The 20,797-nt window shown below is 40.2% G+C and overlaps 1 protein-coding gene across 2 annotated transcripts in view; it reads left to right on the forward strand.

The window, feature by feature from the left end:
- Positions 1–20,797, forward strand: part of LOC5569799 (transcription factor Dp-1) — a 45,309-nt gene that overhangs the window by 19,044 nt on the left and 5,468 nt on the right. The window contains exons 1-6 of one of the 2 annotated variants that reach the window (XM_001652957.2): positions 10,942–11,020; positions 11,130–11,196; positions 11,260–11,336; positions 11,397–12,301; positions 12,366–12,448; positions 12,539–12,622. In XM_001652957.2, coding sequence (XP_001653007.1) covers positions 11,148–11,196; positions 11,260–11,336; positions 11,397–12,301; positions 12,366–12,448; positions 12,539–12,622 — 1,198 coding nt within the window. In that variant the 5' untranslated portion in view covers positions 10,942–11,020; positions 11,130–11,147. Of the gene's footprint in view, positions 1–10,941; positions 11,021–11,129; positions 11,197–11,259; positions 11,337–11,396; positions 12,302–12,365; positions 12,449–12,538; positions 12,623–20,797 lie in introns of those variants that run through there. The other variant, XM_021854341.1, reaches the window with a different exon arrangement.

Consider the following 20,797-nt stretch of genomic DNA (forward strand, 5'->3'; position numbering starts at 1 on the left):
GCAAGTCTCGAGTGCCTTTCGCATTCTCAGCTCAGTTTTCAATGGGACGCGAATGGAACAACAACACGCCGCCGCGACCAAAGCCGCTTGTTGAAGCGCCCATGGTCATCGTCACCGCAAACCTTATCGGGCGAGGATTATTACGAATAATTGCCAATACGGCAATTTGAGGATGTTTCCGAGGACGCTGCTGCAGTGCCGTCGGGATGCAATATATTGTCTATTGTTAAGGAATGATTCAAATATTACTTAACGCAAAATTTGCTAGCTTTGGTTCCCCTTCTTTCCCCATGTAATGAAAGATTTTAAATTTTTGACGTTAACTACGTCTTACGGCAATATACTGGGTGTCAATTGAAAATCTAAAATGTTGCGACATTATGTAAGATTTTAAATACTAATAACTCAGCCATTCATCGGTAGATTTTCAATATTTTCCCACCAATCGGTCGGAAATTTATACAACATTTTACTCAAATGGAGAAAATTTTTGATTTTTGACGATAGACTGTCTAAAATTGGGAAAATGTCGACCCCTTTCTTACGCAACCAAACTCGTTCATATTGTCTTCCACGATTCCTTTGGGTTGGCTGGAATTTATTACATCTTATATTCCTCAATCAATCTCACAGCTGGCAGAATTTCGAAGCAGACCAATTTCTGCTTCGCGCATTCTTCTTTTGTTGTTAACTACGTCTTACGGCAATATACTGGATGCCAAATCTAAAATGTTGCGACCGTCACGAAATTATGTTAGAGTTTGAACTAAAGGAAGGCTGCACCTATGAAAATCGTCTAAAATTCAAATGCAAAAAATCACTTGGCGTAGTTAACGTCATGCGGTCGTGTCTTGTACACAACCCCCTCTGTTTTTTTTTTTTTTCAAACTTAACAGACTCAAAGTTTTGAATCAGAGTTACATATCTTCCTGCAGAAAGTTTAAGCACTCAAACATATTGGATTAAGAATTTTCTTTAGTTAATCAATAACACTGCGGAACACGATTTTATCTCAAACACCAAAATACCACTATTTACTTAATTAAGGGTTGCTGAATCCATTGCCATTTACAGAAATATCATAGCACGTCTAGTTTTTGAGATATTGGCTGTTGAAAATGTTAAATTTGACTATTTTAACCATGCATGCAAGTTTTCCAGCTTGTATGGCAATTTATTTGCTTAATTTGCCTCAGAACTCAAACTTCATGTGTATAACAATACTTATCATCGATGTTCATGATACTTCCGATGCTCAAAAGTTATTTTTTGTTGGTTTAGAAAATGTATTTTGCCATATAAGAGAAACGAAGAATTTCGTATGGACACTGCAAGCACGTTGGAAAAATCGATTTAACCTCAATTTAATCGTGCAATTTCAATCAAATTATATATCAAATGAAAGTTAAAGTCCTATTATGCATGTTTGGTAGATTATATCATAATATTTTTTGATAAATCATTGTTTAAATTTAATGTAAACATCAATGAAACCAGTGTTTTATACAACTTTGGCGACCTGTAGCTAAAAATTGTGACGTGCTGGAACATTTCTGAGAACGGCATCAGATTCAGTAACCCCAAATCTACTGGAGCCACATAATTCGATTCTTGAGACCCGCAGAAATGTCATTTTTGTTACGTTGTGTAATAATTCAATAAATCCGAATAAGCTTGACAACAATGCTTCAATTAAGGTGAAATATTTCGGAATCCAATGATGGCCGACTTGTGCCCCTACTCACGCTTTCAAAGGCACTAAACTAGAGAAATAGTATACAAACCTTGCTGAGCTTCTTATTTTAAGCTTTCTACTAGTGTACAAAGCCAAAATAAAAATTGCACTGTTATTGGATGCTACTTTCGCGAGATTAATGCCTTTGAAGTTTTGGTGCAATCTTAGAAATTGTATTCCAAACTGTTTCAGCTCAAGAGCTTCTAATGTATCATTAGTTATCTAATCGACTAAAAATTTAATAAGTAAGGTGATAAACATGCTTCAACATGTGCGGCATTGTTCCATCCTTACCTATCTGCTTTAGCGAACTCTTCATTTTCATGAAGAAAAAAAAAACGAAAGATTAGCAATTGAAATACTTTCAAATAGGGTAGTAAGATATATCTATATAAATGAAAATACAAAAGTGTTTGTATGTCACGAGTTGGCTTGAGAACGGGACGAATGATTTGATCAATTCTTTCACTTTTGTTTTTCTCAAGGGCTCCGACGTGTTGTGTGGAATAATATTTTTGAAAATCTTCCGAAAAAGTTGTGAAAACGGAAATGCAAATTTGAAATAAACTTCGGGATTTTTTTTTTCAAAGCCTCTGCGGCCTACAAGGGAATTAAACTTATGCCGGGACAGCTAGTTGTTGGTAGTTATTAAAACAAACATCCGTCGAAGTTAATCAAAAGTGTCATTAACAGATGAATACAAACCGTCCTATTGGCATGATTGAGGGGGTGTAAGTGGCAGAAAGCCTTTCAAAAACCGAGTTTAAAAAAAATCGATTTTTTTTTCAGCTTTTTTTTAATACATCGCATAAGAAGCACTTGAATATACATCGTATTGTGGCCAATAATGAACTCGGTAGTTTAAAAAAACTCTGCCGAAGTGCAGGACCGAACATAGCTCCTTAAGGCCAAAGTAAAATTGGTGCAAAGCTGAAAAACAGGTTTCTCTTTTTAAACTAAGGACAATAAAAAAACACAGCTGTTTTATTTGGCAAATAAAAAAGCAGTGTGTTTTTATTTTCTTCAATTTGTTGGTTCAAAAAAAGAAAACTGCTTTTTCAGTTTAGACATTTGCACCATTTTTACTGGGGTCCTACCCAGACAACCAGAAATCGCATGAAAGTTCACGTTACAACTCGTTTATTCATACTAATTACATCAAACTCGCTAAACACCGTGGATAAACTCGTCAGATTGATGAGTTTCCTCGCATAAAACACTTCTTTTCTGAGTTCATTTGTACATTTTGTTTCGTCCCGTACACACGTACAAAGTAAGTCGGATCAATCCGTAGCAGCTGTCAAATCACCATTTGTTATCATAAGTTAAGTCGCATAATATTGCAGGTTAGTTCGGTAGAATATTTATACACTCGCATTGTAGGTTATTATTCATCACATAATAGGGTAAATGATGGCTTCGGCACCCTGAGGGTATTTTCGGCAACACTAACTTATCGTCCTTGTTAGAATTTATCTACGGAACAAGGGTTACCTTCAATGTACTCAACATGTTCCTTGAACTATAATCTACCATATAAATCACATTCTTGACAAAAATATTATATAACATGGGTTTTATTATTAAATGAAATAAATGCTTACGAAATCATCGTCATTCGTGAGCTGCCGAACAGAACAACACAAGAACAGCTTAGGAAAAACTCACCACTTCGAAAGGTCCAATTCTCCGCTCCAATGCCAATTTTTCCACAAAATCTACGCACCGATCACTTATGCACAATTAATCTTTTGATTGGTCTATAAAGCACTCGAAAATACTTAATTTTTATGCTTCAAATCACAAGTTAAAATTAATGAACTTTGTTTTCCTCGGCAATCACTTTTTATGACTGCACCAGGTTGCCAGAAAACCATATTCAATTGCGGTGTAATTATTATTCACGATTCAAATTCACAGAAAAGATCGAACACAACTAATTAATTTATTGGAATTATGCAACAAAGCATGCATGGGTAATAATTGAGTCTTTCAATGCCTTCCTTATTTGAAGATTGTAGCGCATAAACTTCAATATACTGAGAAACATATAAAATATACGTCTTTTAATACGTTAACTATTTTGGCAACACTCCTGTTGTTCTACAGGCAATCAGTGGATGATGTGATTGTGTCAAATCAAAAGTGAGTAGATTTGAAAAGGGTCTATTCTAATTTTCTCATACACTGAGAAGAATATGAACCTTAAAAATTACTGGCAAGGTTTGGATTTTGATCCGAATTAGCTGATCGAACCATATTCGGAGAGTGATATTCAAAAACAAAAAAAAAATTAAATTCTGGGACATCGCAATCGGATTTTTTTTTAATACATCCCAACCTCTTTTTACGACCGTTAGCGGGGGGTCGTAAAAAAATCTGGGTAATAATTATGTTTTTGAAAAATGCAACCTCTATTTGCGGAAATACTGATTCGAGATATTCGGCAAAGTTGAAGCATGGGTTGAGAACTTTCCAAAATGGCCGTTCAAGTTTTCATATTTTGGTAATAGATGGCAACACTGCTCGATTGTTATCAAAAGAGCCAATTTTATGGGGGTGTGATATGCAAATACAAAAACAAATTCAAAGATGACGGTACCGAATGTTCACCAAAGTTGAAGGAAGTGTTGCGTGCTATACAGTCTCCCGAATCACAAATGTTCATGTGGCTGGCAGCACTGTTCAAGAAGAATAAAGAAAAGATCAAAACCATAAAACTTGAGCGGAACAGAAAAATAGAATGCTTAGCAACATAGTAATCCAGTTTTTCATGAAGGGTTCAAAATTTTGTCGTAGCTGGCAACACTGCTTAAGTGAAATTGCGTCACCGGCAGTACAAGTGTGCATGCAACTTTTGTTTTGCGGATATCTCAGGATCCTGACCACTTAGAAAGATGGCGTCCTCGGCAAAGTTATTCAGTAGTTCAAGGACTATCATTATTCTGGCCAAGAAATTCGAGATTTGGCCACCAGACGGCGCTAGTGAGCGTAGAATTTTTGTTTTGCGGATATCTCAGGATCCCGATCACTTAGAAAAATAACGCCTTCGGCGAAGTTGTTCAGAAGCTCAAGCGCTATCATTATAAAAGCTATGCGATTCGAATTTTTGCCAAGGGCTATCATTATTTTTGTCAAAAGATACAAGGTTTTTCCCACCAGGCAGCGCTAGTAAGCACGATATTTTTTGTTTTGCGGATGTCTCAGGATCCTGGCCACTTAGAAAGATGGCGCCTTCGGCAAAGTTATTCAAAAGCTCAAGCGCCATCATTATAAAAGCTATACGATTCAAAATTTTGCCTCCTGGCGGCGCTAGTGAGCATGAAACTTTTGTTTTGCGGGATCCTGACTATCTAGACATGGCGTCTTGGGCAAAGTTGAGCTTCTCAACAAGTTTATCGAAGGCGCCATCTTTCTAGGTAGTCAGGATCCTGATATATCCGCAAAACAAAAGTTTCATGCTCACTGGCATCACCTAGTGGTAGAATTCCGCAATTCAGTGATGGTGGTGCTAGCCCTTGAACTACTGAACAATTTTGCTGAACATCATGATCCTCTATTTTGAATACTTTGTAAGATATTGGTCATTTATAAAAACGGTCGTTAATCTGAATTTCGGTCGTTAAAAAGTTCACGTAAAACGAACCGTCGGTAAAAAAAAAACGGTCGTAAAAAGAGGTTGGACTGTAATACCATTCATTCTCTCGGTAACTTGGTGATAGAGCGTTCAAGAGCAGCAACCTTTACAGATTAAAATCATATCGAGCCATTCAGCTTGTCAGTGAATAGTTCAATTCACGGTGAAATTCTTGACATTAAAAAAATGAAAACAACTATGCAAGTACCATCGTTGGGGGTGAGATTTGGCCAAAAATGCGTAAGTTCTCATTTATTTTTAAATAACTTTCGCAATTTGACTTGATATGTTCGGTTAAATATGAGAATACGTTGCAAATGCTGAACAAATAATTGAAATCTGATTATTTTCCTTTACATAGGAATCATTTGAAAATTGGCCCAAGCTCACCCCTTCGAGAAGGTGACATTGGGCCAAACAAACTACACTCAGGAAAACGAACTATCGATAAACATAGGAACCCCACATGAAAATTCGCCACAAGAAATTGGATTGAAATTCATAAATTTACGTCATGGAACCGAAATTTGAAAACAAAAATAGTTTTCGCGGCAACCTGGAATCGAACCAAGGACCTTGCTTAGTTTTGTAACAAAAACTTGAGTTTTTAAAGAAAAAATCGAATTTCTTTGGATTATTTAAGTTTTTTTCCGAATATTACATGTTTCATATAAAACATATGTTTCTAAAGCATTTTGTTTGAATTACAAGTTGAATAGTGTATTTTTTTTAACATGTGCAAATATATCATTGTTTCAAAATTATTTAAAAAATGTTGCCAAGTCCTTTTCAAAGGTTTAACCAATAAGGAAAACCAGTTTCGTATCTAAGAATATTGTTTAACTGACAAAAATTAAAATGTTGAATAACTTGGTCAAAACAGTAAAATGCGGTGTATGAAAAGTTTGAACACAATTAAATAAGCTTCAAAACCATGCAAAAAGATTTGGAATCGGATGAGTATTCATGAAGTTATGGTCAAACAAAGATATTTTTTTATTAAAATGAAAAAAATTGGAGTAAACTACTTTTTATTGAAACTAGTTTTGATTTTACACAAATTTGATGTTGTATAAAGTTTTCAAAAAAAAAATAATTTTTAAGGTAATGGTGCTGAAATTACTGAAGTTATGGTGACTTCACTGAAGACCATTTTTTATAATTTGAAAATTCACCTCCAAGACGCTTGCACCTCTAAATTTTAATATTTTTGGCTCAAACTTCGAGGTTTCTCTACTAATATGATTCAAATTCAGAAGAGTACACGAATTTTTGGTTTTGAGAACTTTTGAAAAATAAGCCGCACCCTAATAGACAGTAGCGCATGTGCGAGTAGCAAATAGGAGCATGCATGTAACTCATTCAAACGCAACTCTGAAATTCAAGTAATCCGATAATCGCGTTCCGTGGATTTTTCTTGCAGAGCACAATATTATGAATCAATTAACCATGACGTCACGCTGCAACTTCTAGGTTGGATTCGCACTTGCTGCAAGTTTATTACCATGACATGGCAATTTTTAAAGCCGAAATGCTGCCATAGTGAGATTGAATACAAAATTGATTCGATAAAATAAATGAAAACGAAATTAGGCAGCGTCCATTTATGACATAACGTTAAAATGTACAAATTTCGACCATTCCCCCTCCGCAACGGTCTTTGCATGGAAAAAAAATGTGTTTGAGCCGTTACGTTTGAGCCTACTCCCCCTCCCCCTAGAGCGTTACGTAATATGTGGACGGCGCCTTAGCCTGCATAAATTTAGTGGCGTTGTGTATGCAATTTGAATCTTCGCTATTTTATTTCTAACTGCAATTCTTTTCTCAGTGTAGTCTGTATTTTTCTGCATTGGCCCTTTCAACGAGTAGAACATAAAGAGTGACGTTTAATTTCAGGAATTGTCAACAAATACGAAATGTTACCAATACATAAACTAGTTTTTGCGCAGTTTTGGATTGCCGAAGTGAACATTTTTGTTGCCGACAATAGTAATTGCATTGCCGATAAAAGAACAAGTGCCTCGTGACTTTGGTGAGGAAAAATAGAAGATTAAGAGAACAAAATAGTGTTTTATGTATAACAATCAATAAACGAAGAGTGCTCAAGTGTAGTTCAGGTGTCTCCTGCTAATTGTTGTGCTCTATTGTTGCGTCAAATTGCCTTCTTAAAAGTTCAGCTGCTTAGGCTGCCGACAATACGTAAGTTCCCCTATATGCACGCATATCGCCTCCACTTTTGTACGTAGAAGGCCGTTTCGCAACATCTTATAAGTGAAATTTTGCACATATAGAGCCTCCAGGTGATTTCGTTATACGTACATTTTGGTTGTCTGGGTAATCACTGTTTCTCAAAAAATCTTATCCCGTAATCTCTAGTTCACTACAGAAATCCACCGTTTGTTAATAGAATCCCAAACTTTAGGTATTTCAACATTTTCTAATTTCCTCCACTAGTTTGGAATTGTATTAACACCTCAGCTTTCCTCAGAAACCTTCTTCTTGGGTTTTGAAAAATGCTCAGCTTCCACGAAACCCAAATCATTAATTTTGTTATGAATTTGAAAGATATTTTTCTAAATATTCAGCTTCTACCAAGAGAAACTTTCTCCAGAAATTACTGGTTTGTTCTCGGATTTTACAAATCCTTCCAGATGTACTCACCTTCCTCCCTTTACAAAACACTTTTGTACTTTATGCGTCATCCACTTAAATCTTCCATACAGTCAACGCTGTTTGTGAACAGCACCAGCTCTGAAAGATTTATTCATTTGAAACACACTCAGTACAAACCCGATTGTTTTCATAAAAGTTATTCAAGTTTGTAATGAACCACCTATCTTAAAATCTAATATCACCATAGTATAAATTAAGCCTTTAATTGCACGAAACCTCCGTTAATACCATTGCAAGTTATTATATCACTTGTCGTAGCGTTGTTTGGTTTCTCCTTCCGGTTTACGACAGTGTGCATCACTCTAGCTAAAAATCCGTAACGCATACCTACCCTGCCACCATAATCACTCTAGAAGTCAGTCAGAGGCCAAACCCTTCGGCAATCAGCCACCGTAAGTTATCTCGCTCCGTTTGGGTCGTGAAGGCGCGCGCGTGTGTAAAACAACATTCGTTGAAACGTTGTTGTGCACCGCATGGTGCATAAATGCTGAATACATACCTTTTATCTCCACGCCGCTCGTGAACTCTCATTTCATTCCGGCATAGGTGGTTCTACATTTACTACAGTTTGTCGCCAACACGCGAACGACGTAGGTAATTTTTTTCGGCACTTGTATAGAACAGGAACAGCAATTCATACTGGAAAACACGTTCTCGTAACGTAGTAAAAGGGGACCGATTGTATTCGCCGCGTAATGATTAAATACTAAATCGTGAGTCCGAGCAAACGTATTTGCTAACAGAAAGATGGATAACGGAGACGAATCTCGCTCTAACACCTTGATCTGTTGTGTATGTGTGCACGGTACTCTCCAGACCGCTGATATCAGAAAAAATCTCCATCAAATCTGAGCTCACCAGTGGTTTTCCATAGCTAAGCTGCTTGTCTGGGCGAAACTAAAAATAAGGATCAACAAGTGAATGTGCAACGATGTTGCATTCCATGAAACAAATTCAAGGCGTATTTTCTTCTATTTTGTTCTGTTGCTCTTTATGGCCGCACGGGACGTCATCATAATCACCCTATCCATTTGAAAAAGCAAATCCCAACTCACTCCATATATCGATGCGAAAAATGTATCACTATGATTGTATATATGTAGTGTACAACCCAATACATTTTCAACTTCATCGGTTCACTAAAACTCGAGATTTGCTTCCACAAAGTTTTGATGATAATTGTTAGAGTGAGACAAAAGATAGAGAAAATAACACGGTCTCCCGTGCAGGCTTTCCAAATGTACAGCCTCGACACGACAGCAGCCGAAAACACCCTGCCGACATTCGCTGTGTGTTTTCACTGCCTCTTGCTGCTGTAAGTTTCGCAACAAACATTGAACGTAATGGCAACCAGACACACACGCATGAATGTTGGCTGTATAGGCCAGGAGAAGTGGATGAACTTGTCATTCATTTTTCTGTCAAATCTCATACAAAATCTACTTTTTCTTTGACAGAAATTCACTCTAGGTGAACCACTTCCCCTGGCCTATTGGAACAGTCGCTACCAAACGAACTCAGCTGACAGCATTCGTGATCATGTCGTAGCGAGCCGAACGGGCTGTCTTACATTGCAGCCACCGAAGGGCTGTGACAGACTTCGGCTACTCAAGCCAGCTGTCGCGAGAATGCTGTCGTGGGCTGTCATGAAACTTGAGATTCACGCTAAACATTTTACACATAAGAATACAATGTTGTACAAAAAGGAGAATATGAACGTAATTTGAGTAATATGATTTGAAAATCATTGATAATATGATTATGTTCAAAACTATGTTCGTCTTGTAGGCGCATAGTCTAGTGATTGCAGAGCAAACATTTTAAAGATTCAAAAAATACGTTTGAAAATGCTTAAGCGTGACGTATCACATTGCGCAAAATACAGAACACGAGAGGCCCCGACTGCATATTCATTTTGCCAGTACGACGCTCGGGTGTACGAGACATGTTATGAATGAACAACCGAGCTTGTCATCGGCAAACGAACACACTACAGGCAATGTGACCAAACTGCCGTGTGCTGTACAAGACGGCATCGTTACATGTCGCATGACCACCTCATGGTAGGCTGTCATGGATAGATCATTCAAAAGGCTGTCATGGGAAGCAGTTGATGACAGCCGTCGAAATATTGTCGTGAGGCGGTACATTTGGGAAGCCTGCTCCCGTGTCGCCTTATGTCGTTTATTTCCCTTAACTTAGTACTTTACACTGAATTTACAAAGGTAATATGTAAAGTCAGATTTTACTGTTAAACTTAGTAGGACTTCAGTAGCTATCCACAACCGAAAACTAAAAAAATCTGGAAATATTTCTTGAGATATACCTACTTGCGTATTGCGTGGCGTTTTGATCTTATCATGTCCACTTTCTGTAGAAGTTGAGTTGAATGTGAAATGTATTGAAACCTGACTACTTGGGTTCACCAAATTATCCAGAATATTGTGTTACAAAAATAATTTAGTGACATAATCAAGCTAGCTCTGTAATGGCTAATAGCGCTGGAACCTATACAAAATGAGTTAATTGTGAAAAACTGCCGCGACATATAATTGCTGCTTGACGTTAACAACCTTCCAATATGATAAACGATACTAGAATGCCTAGTTATTCTATTCATAATTAGTGCTTATGATGGCTACGCCTCAAAAATTCTAGATGTTGATTCAAAACTCTGTCCAGCGATTACAAATCGTTAAACACTAGTTTATTTTGAATTTCTAAACTTAAACCTTCAAAAAGGGCGTAACTTCATAACGGGCCGGGATATGCAGCTTGATCATAGAAAACGACTGGTGAGCCCAAATTTAATGAAGATTTATTCTAATAATAACGGTCTGTGAAGCACCGTGGTGTAACGAAAAGAGTATCGAGGTATAATGGAGAACAAGCGATTAAATCGTGCGCGATTCTTTTGCGTCGTCACACTGAATTGACTCGCTATCCCAACCAATGAATCATGTTTTGCGTTCACTGTAATACCTAGCAGCCCATCAAAACATTTTCGCGCTCACAATAAATTTCTTCGATAATTTGCCTATTGCAGCAGCACTTAATTTATATTCCTCGTTTGATTATTTTCAGACTTTTGCTACCCCTGTTATGCAGAAACTAGCGCCTGGCCAGAAATTCATCACAGTGAATAATCCAAGTAAGGACCTAATCAAAGTGCATGATCTATGAAGTCTTTTCTAATTTCACAATTTCATCACAGAATTACAGATCGTAAATTCATCGACAGCGAAAAGCGTCAATGGTAAACCGCTGGTGCGATTCTCACCTTCACAGTTGGTAAGTTTGCTATTTTACGTTTCCGTGAAGACTTAAACTCATCCTCAGTCCGCAAAACAGGGTCAGCTCAAACTAATCGCGGCTCCAGGACAACTCGGAGGAACGCCTATTGTCGGTAAAAATCTAACCGCCATGCTGGCGCCTTCATCGTCGATGTCTACATCGACGTCCGCAGTGACGGGGCAAATGCCGTCAACGTCTTTCATAAGCACAAACCTGATGACCAGCAATTCGACGCCGGTTCTGTCGACTTCGTATGTGTCCCAAGCGCAGTCATCTACCATGGTGGCCACCGCCTCCCATAGTAACTCAAAAGGATCTCACACCCCACACCAAAACCAGCACCAGCAACAACACCTGCAGCAACCACAGTACAACTACGGCAAGAAAGCCGCCTCAGCAGCAGCCACGGCCACTGCCACCAGTCAGATTCACACGCCGGCCTCGCGACGGAGAAAGACTGACAAGATCGGCCGCGGCTTAAGGCATTTTTCCATGAAGGTCTGCGAAAAAGTGAAGGAAAAGGGCAAAACCACGTACAATGAGGTGGCCGACGAACTGGTCGCCGAGGAAACCCAAAGCCATCCGGGAGTCGATCCGGCTTCGTACGACCAGAAGAACATCCGCCGGCGGGTTTACGACGCTCTGAACGTCCTGATGGCGATGAACATCATCTCCAAGGAGAAGAAGGAAATCCGCTGGCACGGATTGCCGACCAGTAGCGTGCAGGAGTGCGACGACCTGGAGAAGGAAAACGAAAGGGCCCGCGAACGGATCGAGATGAAGCAGCAGCAGCTGCGCGACCTGATTCTGAAACATGTGGCGTTCAAATCGCTCGTCGCCCGGAATCAGGAAAACGAAGACCGAGGTCTGGTGCCGAACCCGAACTCTGCCATCCAATTGCCATTCATCATTGTAAATACGGATAAGAAGACTTACATCGACTGTAGTATTTCGAAAGACAAGTGAGTGTGGTTGTGTGGGCGTGCATGGTTACAAACTGGTTTGATTTATTTCTTAATTTTACAGAACCGACTACACGTTCAAATTCGATAATACATTCGAGATCCATGACGATCTGGAGGTGTTGACGCGGATGGGACTGCTGCTAGGTAAGGTTTTTGGCGAATGGTCCTCTGAATGGGAAATGGGTATTAATTTTAGACTGTGTGCGTGTTTTTTTTTTGTTCCAATACAAACAGGTCTAGACAAAGGAAAGTGCACGGTGGAAGACATCTCCAAACTTAAGTCGATGGTTCCAAAGTCTTTGGAAAAGTGCATCGAAGGTAAGTATCACTGTTATCATGTTTTAAAAAAATTGGGGTTTAATAATCAAGTGGCATCAGATTTTGACTACAGCGTTGTTTAAAGAAAGCACGCTGGTGTATTACCTAACAACAAAACAAGCAAAGCGTTAGGGATATATTAGAAGCGTAGATATGACTAACAGACGACAAACCTTATAGGCTGTTTTGAAAACGCTCAACATTTATAACATTTACTCAAAAATTTCAATCATAAGTGTTATTTCTACACAAAACTTGATGTATTATTTTTGGAATCCATCCAGCAGTTGTCGCGTCTACTGTGGTGGTGTTTCACTCAACTGACATTAAGCTATGTCTCTACCTTAAAAAAAAAACAATTGATATCTATAAGACGGAATAAGCCCAATATGCTTTTAATGGCGGCTAATATTAGGACGTTTCATACCAAATACATGTTTTATCATTTTCGGCACTGGGGAGGGGAGTTAACCCTTTCTTTCCCACAGCTTTGTTCAACAATTTGGTTTGTTGCAAATAAGCTTAATTATTCAAAATCACTATAATTTTGTTTGGGGGCCCAGATAGCCGTAGCGGTAAACGCGCAGTTATTCAGCAAGACCATGCTGAGGGTCGTGGGTTCGAATCCCACCGGTCGAGGATCTTTTCGGGTTGGAAATTTTCTCGACTTCCCAGGGCATAGAGTATCTTCGTACCTGCCACACGATATACGCATGCAAAAATGGTCATTGGCATTGTAAGCTCTCAGTTAATAACTGTGGAAGTGCTCATAATAACACTAAGCTGAGAAGCAGGCTCTGTCCCAGTGGGGACGTAACGCCAGAAAGAAGAAGAAGAAGATAATTTTGTTTGATTGTTTTTCAATAGTTTGACCCTTAGGTCACTAATTTCGATGTTTGATGAGACAAATGAGCGCATACATTTATTCCAATCATTATTGAGTTAATCGTACTAATTCGGTTTAGCTAGCGTTCGTCGAAAATCGGTGGATCACCTGAGCTACCATGGGAAAGAGAGGGTTAACCCCCTGATTCGAGGGATTCTCGAAGAATATATCTAGATTTCTATTTTATTAATAGAACTTTTTGAACAATTTATTCAGATTTTGTAGCAACGAAACTTTAGGAACTATGCAAATTACTGCGTACAATCTTGAAATAACTCTCATATAATATCATAGATTCTATGACATAGAATATAATAGAAAAAATCCTTGCGCAATGAAAATTCTGCAACAGTTCGTGGAGTCCATATGTAAATACTGGATACAAATATCCATACATGACTCTTCGTGTTATTTATTTATTTATTTATTTATTTGAAACACATCAACAGGCAAATTGTAGCCCCAATGATGTCTAGAATATATGTAAAACAATCAGAAGACAAAAACTTAACAAAAGCACTAACCAGTCAAGAGATGAAACTTAAACTAAACTCTTCGTTCTTCAAAAAATGATAAAAACCTTCGGCGAAGCATCTCTCGGGTGGTATTGAAATCGAACAATGATGCGACTTTATTGAACACTCGCTGCAACCCACTAAGTGCTCCGTGAAGTCCGCAGTTTGTTCGAGTTAGAGGCAATCTCAGCATGACGCTGTTCCGGAGGGAGCGTGGACGGCATTTAAATGGACTCGCTCCAGGATTGTCCCACAGTCGATACGACACAGTAAAACGTCTGCAATAGTTAAAGCTCTGATTGTATCCCTTCTGTTCCGGAGGAGGTCCAAGTCTATCAATCGGCATCGACTCTCGGCAAGCGGAATGGATCTCTCCAAGGTAGCTTACGGAGTGCGAATCGGAGAAATCAGCGTTGAACAGTTTCGATCATATCTGCGCCATTATTATAAATAGGACTCCAAACAGCGGAACCATATTCCAACGTGGAACGCACGAGAGAACAATATAGCGATTTTAGACAGTAAATGTCGGAGAAATTATTGGCGATTCTAAAGATGAATCCCAAAGTCGTTGACGCTTTACTGACGGTATACGAGATATGCTGTTTATACGTTAACTGTGAACCAAGGAACACGCCCAAATCCTTGATGTGATTCACACGTGATTCATTCTTCTATAGACTCTGCAGGAATTTCTTCACAGATTACTTCGGCTTTTTTCAGTGATTACATCAAGTAAAGATGATTAAGCCGGTTAAAACTTGTATTGGCTGATGCTGCTGAGTCATTTGCAAATTGTCTTTGAAAAAGTGTTCTTCGCGTAGATTAAATGAAAAATTATCAAAGTTGAGTGAATAGTGAATTTGATGCACGATTTTTGACGGTAATTGGAAATCTGCCATCCAATTAGGTACAGAAAGAGATACGGTTTTAAGATTCGATTTGCAGAGCAATCTGTTTTAAACGCAGTTGTCCGGCTTGTGCGGTTCAAGCGGAAAATACCCAATGCTGGAACACGAATTTAGTAAGATTTTTTTTACATGATCATAATATTAATGTCATAAAAGGGGTACGGAATCAAATTGCACCACTCTTTAATGGCTGTAGCTTTTTACCCGTTGGGTATTATCTATTGATATTTTGAGTGTAATTTCTTCAATATGTATTTGTTTGCGCTGTGTCAGTCTTCTGGCGCTACAATACTATTCCACGGGGAAAAAAAACCAGCCACCATCTCTGGTTCGCCTTTGGGAAGTGGTTCCCCATGACAGTTCAATGTTAGTAAACAAAGAGTCGTTTCTCGGGACAAACAATCTAGAATGGCGAAAAAAAACTTTATGGCGAAAATATGTTCAATAGGATCACAAAAGGGTTCGAGATGTCCAAAGCTTTCGTGCAAGATGCGAAATAACAATGAATGGCAGAATACTTACTTACTTGATACTTGATGGGCAACAATTCCTTGCTATTGCGTTGATTCTACGCCGAATGAAGAAGCCTTCTCCATTGGACCCGGTCCTGGGCCAATCACTTCCAGTCGCCCTGAACGTTAGAGCCCACCGCAGCCTGCCGTGTTTTATACGCTTAACAATATCCATTTCATTATAGACTTGGTATAACTCGTGTTTCATGCGACGCCGCCAGATGCCATTGTCCAATTTACCGCCGAGTATTGTTCGCAGCACTTTTCGTTCAAAGACCCCAAAAGCTCTCCGGTCGACCTCTTTCAACGTCCAAGATTCGTGGCCGTACAGAACTACCGGAAGAATTAGAGTCTTGTACAACGCAAGTTTGGTCTTCATCTGTAAGCTGCGGGACTTTAGCTGGTTACGAAGTCCGTAAAAAGCCCGACTCGCAGCTGCAATACGCCTTTTTACCTCGCGGGTAACATCACTATCGCAAGTCACTAGAGTTCCATGGTACACAAATTCGTCAACTACTTAAAAAATCCTATCACCGCCTCACTACCAACATCACCTATGGGCCCACGATGACTACCAGTGGCCATGTACTTTGTCTTTGTGGTATTAATAATGAGCCCAATTCGCGTTGTCTCCCTTTTGAAAGACACGTATGCCTCTTCCACGGCTCGGTTATTATGTCGATATCGTCCGCAAAACCAGGGAGCATATACGAACGTGTGATAATAGTGCCATTCCTATGCTTGCGTGCAAGCATGTTCCTTCTAGCGCTATGTTGAACAATAGGTTTGAAAGTGCATTGCTCTGCTTCAATCCATCTAAGGTTACGAAGGATGTTGAAATCTCATCCGCAACCCGTATACTTGATTTCGATCCTTCCAACGTTGCACGAATCAGACTAATCAGCTTCGTCGGAAAACCATGTTCCATCATTATTTCCCACAACTCGTTTCTTTTAACTGAATCGTACGCCGCCTTGAAATCAATGAACAGATGATGAGTCTGCAAGTTGTATTCCCGGAATTTATCGAGGATCTGTCGCAGGGTAAACATTTGATCCGACGTCGATCGGCCTTCACGAAAACCAGCTTGGTATTCGCCGACGAAGGACTCTTCAAGCGGTCTCAATCTGTTGAACAGAATACGTGACATTATCTTGTACGCCGAATTAAGAAGCGTTATTCCTCGGTAATTGGCGCACTCCAATCTATGCCCTTTTTTGAAGAGAGGGCAAATGAGGCCATCCATCCAGCTAGCAGGCAGTTCTCCTTCCTCCCATATCCTTAGTAGTATATGGTGAATTATTCTATGCAGCTGCTCACTACCGTGCTTGAGAAGTTCGGCCGAGAGCTCATCCTTCCCAGCAGGCTTGTTGTTCCTCAGCACTTTAATCGCCTTCTTAACCTCATCTAGAGATGGCGGCTCCACAGCTTGACCGTCATTGTCGATGTTCATTCTGTTCTCCGATGCTCTATCGTTCCCTCCATTCAGTAACGTTTCGAAGTGCTCTTTCCACCTGGCAGCCACCATCGTTTTATCTGTCAGCAAATTACCTTCACGGTCGTTGCACATGACGGGAGACGGCGCTGACTTTCTCCGCACGCCATTGACAGTTTCATAGAATCGTCGCATATCGTTCTGTTCCATACAGTTTTGCGCCTCGGCTATCACGTTCTCATCAAACTCTTTTTTCTTCCTGCGATGGATTCGCTTTTCTGCTGATCTTGCTTCCCTGTACCGCTCTCTGTGTAGCGTGGTACCAGACTCTTAACATCCGACGTCTGGCCACGTTCTTCTCATCCGTCACCCTCTGGCACTCCTCGTCGAACCATCCGCTTCTGGGGCGTCTTCAAGCAGTACCTCACACTTCTCGCGCTGTTTCACTCACCACTCCATGGATTGCATCCCATAGATTGTTGAGGTTTTCGTTCACATTGACCTCACTTATCCGCTCGGGGTCTTATTCAGCTGTAACACCGTCTACTGAAAAGCGCTGGATATTGAATCGCATTGTTCGCTGTAGTCTTGAATTCGGTGATCCGGTAGTGATCCGAGTCAATGTTAGGACCCCTGAAACTCCTAACATCGATGACATCTGAGAAATGTCGGCCATTCACCAGAATATGGTCTATCTGATTGCAAATATCACCATTTCAATGCCTCCAGGTGTGCTTCCGAATATCCTTGCGTGCAAAGTAGGTGCTGCTGATGGCCGTTGTCATTGGTAACGGAGTGAAGACTCTCCTTACCGATTATCCGACGGAAAAAGTCCTCTCTTCCGACCTGCGCGTTCGCATCTCCGATGACGATTTTCACGTCGTGTTTTGGGCACTCTCCTTAGATGGCGGTCTTTGTCATCGTTAGACCCGTGGAAACGTTAGGTAGGGACTTGCGAGGACCAGAGCTATGTTGGACGCTCCTTCCTGGTTGTCGACTCACCAAACGGTAGGTAAAACACGTGCACGGAAGCACTACACCTAGATGTTGACGAAAATACATTGCCTCGTCGGGGATGATGAGATGAAGCAGACTTCCGGCAGCTTCCGGGCCTTCAGTTTTTCACTGCTCATCATAAATTCAATGCCCCTGAGAACGTTAGAAAGCTGAAGATGTCAAAGTTTGCCAAAAAATATATGATTTGGCATGCAATTTGCTCGTGTGGAAAGTGGAGCACCCCATTCGTGACACCTGGAATGATCAATGGGCAGATGAACCTAAAGGAATGCCTCCAAAAGCGTCTACATCCTTTTCTGAGGTCACACGATGGTACTACGATTTCCTGGCGGATTTGGCCTCGTGCCATTACTCGAAAGAGGTTTTGGAGTGGTACAAGGTTAAGGAGGTCAATTTCGTGCCGAAGCATCTCAACCCCCCGAACGGAACCGGAACTGCGGTAAATTGAAAGGTACTGGGCCATCATAAAGCAGGCACTTCGGAAGCATCCTAAGGGAGTGAAATCGAAGGAAGATATGAAGAAAAAATGGACCGCCACGCAAAAAAAAAGTTGGTCCAAGTGTAGTACAGGACCTTATGAGTAGTGTGGAGAGAAAAGTTCGTGCATTGGAATTGAAAGTGGTGCCACGAACGGTTGTTTTACCGAACCGTTCAGCTGTTGAGATTTCACAGGAATCCGTAAAATAATAGACTATTTCCGTCAAAAAATTGTATTTGCTCATGAGCTTTCTTTCAATTTACTAGACAAACTTCTCTAAGAAACCCATATGTTTTGAAGCTCCTAACTATTGAAAAATAATGAAAAACTCGCGGCACGACAGTTCGCCCGACGGTCCCCTACAATTTATTTCTCTCCGATTTTTATCAGACCCCTTTTTCCCCTATGATTTTATCTCCACGTTGTGGTGAATTTTGATCAGCTGTTCCTCTACGGTCTCCACTCAAGCTTCTGGATTTACTCAGGTGGTGCAGATAATTGATGCGTGACACTAGTTCTCTCTTTTATTCTTTCGCTATTCTTATGCAGAGCAAATAGTGACGTCAGCCGGAAAATAAAAGAAAGAAATAGTGGCACGAGTCTATGATTTGCGCCACCTAAGTAAATTCAGAACATTGGTCTCAACTTTGTTGATCTTCTGATTTGAATGCACTACTATTTCATTTTTAAGTAATGGCGGTGATTGCAATCCCCTCATCCGTCCCGGAAACGACCTTGGTGCTGGTACTGGCCGTTCAAATATCTATATTAACAGGTTCAACACCGGAACCTTTATGATAATTGCGTGCGCAGACATATTTCCCCGTTTTATTCCCAATACCCCAACCAAGTGGAAACTGGAATCATCAGGACACGAAGAGAGCCGTCACGACGAAATTCTTCATGTGCTTCGCATGAAGTTGCTGTGGTGCTCCAGCTGAATAATTTCCGAAGAGAGTTCTACTCTCTCCTGGTTTTGCGGCCAGTGGAAAATTGGCGACTGATTTCACTGCATGGAAATCCAGAACATTACCGCTTTCAAGGTTGCAAGAGCTTCCGCCCGGCTTCCACGGATATCCGGGAATAGCAATGATACGCTTTCGCACAGTGAAATCTTTGTTGCCAGTCTGCCGCCGACTACAAAACCACAAGAGAGCAAACCTATTCGAAACCTATCGCGGATCATCCGGCGCACCCCAGCAGGTTCAGATAATGAGATGAATGGGTTATTTGTTATGGTCGTTTCATTGTTGAAGAAGACCATTAATTTTTTTTTCCAGCTACAATGATGGCCATTTTTAGTGGAGCGAGTCAATATTTTGTTTTCTGCTGGATTTGACATTTTGTTGGGTCTACAAACATCCAATGCAGGGATGTTGTATAAGTTTTGGAAAAGTCTCCACTTTCTATACCCACAGGGTTGAAACAACTGTGCCGCATGACGAAATTCACCTCAAATACAGTGGGAATTCGCTCGTTGGAGGTCCGCTACATGGAATGACTCGATGGTTGGATGTTCGCTGGTTGGAAAATATTCCAACTAAAAAGCACTCAAATGTCAAGAGAAAATGTCAAACTGACTTTGACGTCTGAGTACCGTCGCATTGAAGTCTCCATATATAGAACAAATAAGTATGTATATGTGCGTTCCGTGACGATTTGCTTTCCAGATACGTTAGTGTGGTGCATTTTCACCAGCTGTCAGTCGTTCCAACTAACGGGTCGGATTCGCTAGATGGAAGGCAGTCGTGTTCCAACCAGCGAATCCCCGCTGTAGACCATTTCCGTCAGACCTTGCCCCCAATTTTTATGTTTTTCTTCGAAAGGCAATTATTTTTAATGATTATTGACGCTTTCAGATATTTTTTATATGCACTCCTGATTTTCTTACAAATTTTTGAAAATTTGGGAATTTGAGGTGAATTTCGTCATGCGGCACAGTTGTTTCAACCCTGTGGGTATAGAAAGTGAAGAATTTTCCAAAACTTGTACAACATCCCTGCATTGGATGTTTGTAGACCCACCAAAATGTCAAATCCAGCAGAAAACAAAATATAGGCCTATTCACATGACGTCTCAAATCAGCTGATCGGGAAGCACTTTGACAGTTCTTCTATGAAAATGACAGGCCCGTGTTAGCACCGGTCCTCCACCGATGTAAACAAATGCATAGACGGATCTGTCACATGAAAAGGCCTATTGACTCGCTCCACTAAAAATGGCCATCATTGTAGCTGGAAAAAAAAAAAATTAGTGGTCTTCTTCAACAATGAAACGACCATAACAAATAACTTATACATCTCATTATCTGAACCTGCTGGGGTGCGCCGGATGATCCGCGATAGGTTTCGAAAAGGATCCTGCTCCCTTGTGGTTTTGTAGTCGGCGGCAGACTGGCAACGAAAATTTCACTGTGCGAAA

Source organism: Aedes aegypti, chromosome 3 (assembly GCF_002204515.2).
Source record: "Aedes aegypti strain LVP_AGWG chromosome 3, AaegL5.0 Primary Assembly, whole genome shotgun sequence".
Lineage (NCBI taxonomy): Eukaryota > Metazoa > Arthropoda > Insecta > Diptera > Culicidae > Aedes > Aedes aegypti.